This window comes from Echinops telfairi, unplaced genomic scaffold, assembly GCF_000313985.2.
Source record: "Echinops telfairi isolate 266 unplaced genomic scaffold, ASM31398v2 ScPeMD7_7410;HRSCAF=8448, whole genome shotgun sequence".
Classification (NCBI taxonomy): Eukaryota; Metazoa; Chordata; class Mammalia; order Afrosoricida; family Tenrecidae; genus Echinops; species Echinops telfairi.
The window spans coordinates 2,013,113-2,019,960 of NW_022111310.1; the positions used below are offsets into that span (position 1 = coordinate 2,013,113).

Genomic DNA, 6,848 nt, shown 5'->3' on the forward strand with positions numbered 1-6,848 from the left:
AGGCTGGTGTGCTTCTTCCATGTGGGCTTTGTTGCTTCTGAGCTTGATGGCCGCTTGATTACCTTCAAGCCTTTAAGACCCCAGATGCTATCTTTTCTTCCTTTATTTCCCATAGTGGCTCCCTGCACTCAATAACCGGGCCAGTCTTGGGAATAATCTGGATAATCCCAGAGCGAGCGAGCGAGTGCTGCCCGTCCAGCTCGCACCCCCCACCCACTTACAGAGATCAAGCACTCGGTCTCCCCAGCAGCCTTGCCAGATGGAGATGCTCCCTGGGATGGCAGTGGTGAGGCGCCATGGAGTGGATTTTCAACTCCTATCAAGGCCATGGGCAGCGAGGAGCTGCCCGTCGGGTGTTCGAGGCTCTAGTCTGTGGGAGCAGATGGTCATGACTTTCTACGTGGATTTGAGCCACCAACTTTTCGGTGAGCAGCTGGGAACTTAGCCACCATGCCACCAGGACTCCATCACCCAGGCTCAGCCCACTGGCGATGTGGGGCAAGGCCATGAGCCCAGGGGTCCAGCGCCATGATCTCACCACTGCCCCACCCAGCCTGGCCCTCTCCTGACGGGCCATGACCCACGTGCCTGCACCTCCATCCTCCAGAAGGGAAAGCCGAGGCTCGGAGCCGGTGAGCCTGAAGGTGCTGGCACACAGACCCCAGGCCCCTAGTTCCACTGACTTTAAGTCGTGCTCTTGAAAGTGAATTTTGCACGCGGACTCCGTGCTGGAGTAAGAGACACCCCCACCACCACATGCAGGAAAGGGGCCGTTCGTGAGAAGCCCCTATGAGATGGGAGATGAGTCCTTCTGCTCACAAGACATTCCCCACCTGGTGTCTCCAGGAGCCCACGGACACACTGGGATGTGGAGCTGGGTACTCAATGTCCCGAAACTACCGGCAAAAGAAACCATGTGGCAGGCTGGGGTGATGGTCCTAGGTTCAAATTCAGGCTCTGCTACATCCTGGTGCTGCCACGTGGGCCTCGGTTTCTTCTTTACAGAGGGCCCAGGAGTTCCTGCCCTTCGATGCATCTCCCTGCCCCCACCCACACCTCTCCAGGCTGCAGTGAGGATAAGATTCCCTTCCCCAGGGGGTCGGAGGACCCAGCAGGCTGGGTTACCCAAGGGCAAGCACCTATACGCTGCCTGCAGGCATGAGGCCTCTCGCAAGAAGGGCCATTCGCTGTCCCGCTGGGGAGCCCAGAGGCCATCACCCAGAGCCCTCACAAGAGCCGTCTGGGGTGAAAATCCTTACTGCTTCAGGGCCACACCCTCCTGGAGAACCGGGGCTTTCCACCTGCCCCGACAAGCTCACTGAAACGTGGGGGGCTGGAACCTCCCCGGAGGTGCCTCTAAAGCAGCGGTTCTCAACCTGTGGGTCACAACCCCCTTGGGGGTCGAACGACCCTTTCACAGGGGTCACCCGATTCATAACAGTAGCAAAATGACAGTGATGAAGTAGCAACGAAAATAATTGTATGGTTGGGGGTCCCCACCACAAGAGGAACTGTAATAATTGTATGGTTAAGGGGTCCCCACCACAGGAGGAACTGTATTAAAAGGTGGAGCAGTTTCCTCTGACACACAGGGGCTTGCCCAGAGTCCGGATTGTGGCTCCGGGTCACTCCAGTCTCCTGCTGGGCAGGTTTGTGTCTCTAGTTCTTCCTGGCTCAATACTTGCTTCCCCCTGCTGGTGCCAACCACTGTCCTGGAAGGGAAGGGATGGCGTAGCCCTACCTAACCAAAGGTGTCCTGCAGGTGACACGGTGTACCCTGTCCCAAGCGGGTGCCTGGGTCCTCACAAACCACAAGCACGTGGGCACGTGACTGACCGACCCACAAACAAGCGCTCAGCACTGGGGCGCTGGAAGAGGCACGGGATGTGTCAGGGACCTCGGGGACGCCTGGAAGGAGCAGCTCAGCACAAAGGAAGGGGCCGAGACGATTCTTACAGTGTGTGGAGCTCAGAGGCACCCTGAGAACTCAATGGGCCCTTCAAGGCTGGAGCGAACCATCTTCCCGAATGCCTCCGCGCCGTCTTTACAGGGCACGGTGTTGGGAGGGGAAGGACCAGCCGAAGCCAGCCCCCAGACCCCCGTGTGCTTGTGCCGAACAGCGCACAGCCGAGGAGGAGTCTCATAATGATCGCACAGCCCCGGTAATTTATGCTAATAGCTGCGTTCCGACGACACAGCGGAACCAGAAACAGCTTAATCCTGCTCCCCGCAGCCAGTGCGTCAAGCCCCCTCCCATGGCTTGAAAGGCTCTGAGCACCCGGCCCGCTTCTTTGTCCCTCTCCCGAGTTCACAGGCTCCTGGTTACCTGGTAACCTGCGCCTCGAACCGGCCCCGCCCCCGCCCCCTGTGAATTCTCTAAGAAATCCGGATCTCTGAGCACATGGAAGCTGCAGGGGTCCAATCCCTGATGGGCATTGTCCCTGCCCCCAGCTCATCTGGCATTCACCATGACACCACCATGCTGATCTGCAGGACCCCAGGCTCCCACCCCCTTCCCTGTGTGAACTACGGTTTAGGGGGGGGTGTCAGGGGGTATCAGGGGATGTCCACACAGAGCGGCCCTGCCTTAGAAAGCAGTGGTGTTAACACTGACAGTAACACTACTGAAATAAAGACTAGGGAAAGCTATGCCGTCTTCTGGGCAGGGCACTGAACCAAGAGTTGAGCCCAGAATGAAGTCTCACCCCTCAGCCGGGTACTGAGGGTCTGCGCTGAGCCTGCCCTCAACTTCTCTGAGGCCCCAATTCCTCCACGCACTCCACTCACCACCCCCTCCACACACAAAAGACCCTCACAGTCTGTTCTGGCTGGGCCTCCCCCAGCCTCTCAGCCTAGCGTTCCCCCATCTTTCAAAGCCTCTCTCAGTGGTTCCCTTTCTGGGACGCTACCCGTCCCTGTTCCTCTCAGGAGCCATCTTGCTGTCCTGCGCAGCCTCCGTCCAGTCAGGCCCCGCCTCAGCAGGCTTAGAGGGACACCATCCCTACAGCTTTCAATGGGCTGATGTCAAACACACACTGCCAGGCCTGGCTTCCTAGTCTGTCCTAGCGTAGAGGCTCCTAGTCCATCACCACTTGTTCAACATTTCAGCCGCATGTAGACCATCACTGACCACTGGGCGGGGGCTGAATATGAGGTGCACTGGCCAGGGATGGAACCTGGGTCTCCTGCATGGAAGGCCAGGGATCGGACTACTGGAACCACCGGGAGTCACCTTTGACCGTTAAGAAGTAGAAGGACAAGCAACAAGCACTAGGAAGGTTGATCAAGACTGAGAAACCTTCAAGACTTCAGTTGTCACATAAAGTCTATATGTGCCCCCCTCCCACCACCGTAACCAGGATGTTAGCAGGCTACAGAAGCACGGTGCCGATCAGAAAAGAGCCAGGCAAATCCAGGCTGCACGCAGCCCACTCCAGCCAGGAACTAGCCCTGTGCTCCTGGAGAATTCCCTTCTCTGGGCCTGTTTTCTCTTCTGCGAGCCGTATCAGATATTACAGGTGGTCCCCAACGTATGGTGTCTCTCTGATGAACCACACTTAGGACTGTTCATTTTTTTTAATGATTTGTGAGGCGTTTGGTTTTTTAAAAAAAATTATATGTAGTAAAACAGATCTGTACATTTATATGTAATGTTTCTAAAGGTAAGGTTTCTAAAGAAACTAATCATAAAAGGCAATAAGAAGAAGAACTCAAAATCAAATTCACTGGAGTTGATTCTGACTCACATGACCCTACGGGACAGGATAGAACTGCCCCTGGGGGTTTCCGAGACTGTAACTGTTACAACAGCAGACGGCCTCCTCTTTCTCCCATGGAGCAGCTGGTGGTTTCAAACTCCCAACCTTGACGTTAGCGGCCCAATGTATAAGCACTATGCTACCAGAGATCCTATAAAAAATAAAAAATAAAAGCGAGGGGGCCAGGAAGGATGTATTTGACTTATGTCAGAACCTAGGTGTGACAGTTGTTGGGCCGGAACCCTCACTCGTTAGCATTTTGGGGTTTGGAGGAAAGGCCACCAGTGCAGGCTGAACACTGTTTCCAAAGGCCTCTCCCCGGAGAGTACGAAACTCTTCCTGACACAGCGAGGAGCCCTGTCGGTATGTAATAAGCACTGGTCCCGCCCAAGCAGGCATGCTTGCTGAAGGCTCAGGCCGAGGCCAGGAGGAGGGTTTTATGACGAATATTGAAGCAGAACAGCTGCTGGCTTTCCTTCCACTAGGGCCCCAGAGGGCATTGTTAAAAAGTGTCCCCACTGGGTTGTCTGAATGAAGGATGGCAGTGGTACAGGGGCAGCGCCAAGGAATGAGGGGGTGGCTGGGCCGTGCCTTCCAGTTTTGCCAGGACCCAACACATAAAATGCAGCTCAGAACCAGGAGCTTCAGAAAAACCAGGTCGGGTCTGTGGCTGACGGAAGACAGGGATGCTGAAGGAAGCTGAACTCCGGGAGGCCTGGTGCTTGCCACTAACGGGATCATTAAAGGCAGCTTCTGAATCACCTCCCTTTGGCCTGTGTGCATCTTTACTCCCGGGGCCTGTGGGGGGGGGGGGCCTTTGAGCCCACAGATGAGAGTGGAGGAGCTGTCACATTTACTTGTCATTTGGTAATTTTCAGTGAATTAGGGGTATGGGGTTTCTATCTGCCATCTGGCCCCACTCTGGTAACCATGGCAACCACCATCTGCCAGGCTTAGGATGATCAAGTGCTGTCCCGAAAGAGCCCTGGGCAGGGGTGTCAGGGGTTTGGGAGCTGGCCAGGCTTTGCAGTCACCCTGGGTAAGTCCCCTGCCCACTGGGTCTCCGGTCTCCTTCTCTGCATACTAATAGATTTAGTTTAAATGTCTTTAAGGTGTCTGTCCCAGAAAAAGGGACCCTCCACAGGGATGTGATCTGAGACCAGGAGTCCCGCAGAGCTTCCAGGACTCAGAGACCTGGTCGGCATTTCTTAGGTATCCATCCTGCTTGCAGGGCTGAGAGTGTTACCTGTCTGAAGACAAAGAACTGCCTGCGAATTAACTGCTTAGGAAAGCAGATAGTGAAACCCATCCAGACAGGAACAAAGGGAAGACAGTGGGGGGTGGGGGTGGGGTTATATACTGCTTAAATGCCAGGGGGCAGAAACGAAGGTTCAAGGTGGAAGGGAAATCCACAAGCTGACAGGGCCCAGAGAGGGGAAGGGACTGGCCCAAGGACATGCAGGGAATGGGCAGGAGCACTGGAAGCACCAGTCAGAGAGCACCAATCTGGAACAGCCAACGGAAACCATCCCGGGTCCCTGGGTTACCCCAGGCTCCTAAATGGAACATGCATTGTCTAGGTTTTCTGCCCCATCTGTCAAAACCCTTCTAGTCTCTGGACTCTGCATCTACCTGGAATGCTTCAGGGGACAATAACACGACATATTCCTTAAGGGAAGAGGTTCAGTGAGCCAGGTCTGTGTGCCAAAGTCAGCTACTCAGTGTTAGGAGTAAGTCTGGAGTGGGTCTCCAGGCTCAGGGCAGAATTCTTCCCTCCATATCTGAACCTCTGACCTCCAAACCAGGCTCACGCAATTTCAACTCTCTAAAGACAGCAGCCAGGGTTACCCACTGCTATGAAGTCGATCCCGACTCATTTAGACCCCGTTATAGGTTCTAAGGCTGTAAATTTTTTGAGGGTGTAAATCTTTACGAGAGCAGATAGTCTCATCTTGCTCCCGAGGAGAGGCTAGTAGGTTTGAACCACGGACCAGTCCTACCAGGCCATTCTACAAAATCTTGTCCCCAGTCCACACATGCTTAGAGAGCAAGCAAAACAGGCGGCTTGGCTAGACAGCCTCATACTTAAGATCTTTGGGGATAATTTATAGAGTGGGGAGAGATGGCACCCAGAAACAGCTGCGTGGTGAGACTAAGAAATAGTCTAAAACTAGGGCTCTAGAAGTCCATTGTAAACTATTCTTGAAATTTTATTCATTACGGAAAGTGAACCCTTCCAAACTACCTAAGCCCAAAGCTCACAAAACCTGGGTCTAGCTCTGATGACGCCGTGGTCTGGCCTGAACTTGGATCTCCCAAGGGCATACGCGTTCTGGATGGACGCTCCCTTAGGTCAACAAGCCTGACTGCCGATGCCCAGGCGCTCCGCTCCTGTGACTTCTGGGACCCAGTCTGGAGTCCCCTTGGGACATCCTCCTCCTCCGTTCAAATAACCTACCCCTAGCACAGGGCTGGAGCCCACCTGGGGACACAGAATGGAAACCCCAGAAACTGTCTCCCAGTCTGTTTGGGACAAACAGCGGGTATTTAGGAGATTCCAAGCTTCTGCGTCGTTCCGCGGCAGGTGTCTCCAAGAAGTTAGTGAGGGAAAGTCCGGGATGTAGATTCCCATCCCCATCTCCTCGAGTGTTCTGGGGTTAGTGGGGTCCCGCTTTCTCCATCCATCCCAGCCGGACTCACCGAACTCGCAGGGTCCGTCGTGCGCCTTGTGCAGGTGGGCCAGGTGCGCGCGGGGCGCGTGCCGGGCGCGCAGACGCAGCGCGCAGACGCTAGGGTAGGAGCGGCCGTCGGAGCCGCAGACCGAGCCGCGCTGCGCGCACACACAGAGCCCAGTGCCCTCGGGCGCCGTCCCCGCGGCTCGGCTGGCGCACACCAGGCCGGGGCCACAGCGCGCGCCCGCCTGCCCGCCGCAGCTTGCGCCCTCGGCGCCCAGGCAGAGCGCGCAGCAGCCGCACACGTCGCGCGCAGAGATGCTGGGCGCAGGGCAGCGCGCCGGGACTGGGCAGCGCTCCGGCCGGCACGGCCCGCACTCAGGACGCCGGCTGCCCGCGCCGCGGAGCCCCAGGCCGG

The 6,848-nt window shown here is 56.1% G+C and overlaps 1 protein-coding gene across 1 annotated transcript in view; it reads right to left on the reverse strand.

The window, feature by feature from the left end:
- The window catches only part of IGFBPL1 (insulin like growth factor binding protein like 1), a gene marked incomplete at its 5' end in the record, with an annotated part of 15,592 nt that extends 8,752 nt beyond the window's left edge, over nucleotides 1–6,840 (reverse strand). Inside the window, one exon of the mRNA XM_004710994.2 lies at nucleotides 6,459–6,840. Within this exon, the coding sequence (XP_004711051.2) occupies nucleotides 6,459–6,840 (382 nt within the window). The remainder of the gene's footprint in view (nucleotides 1–6,458) is intronic.
- Nucleotides 6,841–6,848: the final 8 nt, after the last annotated feature.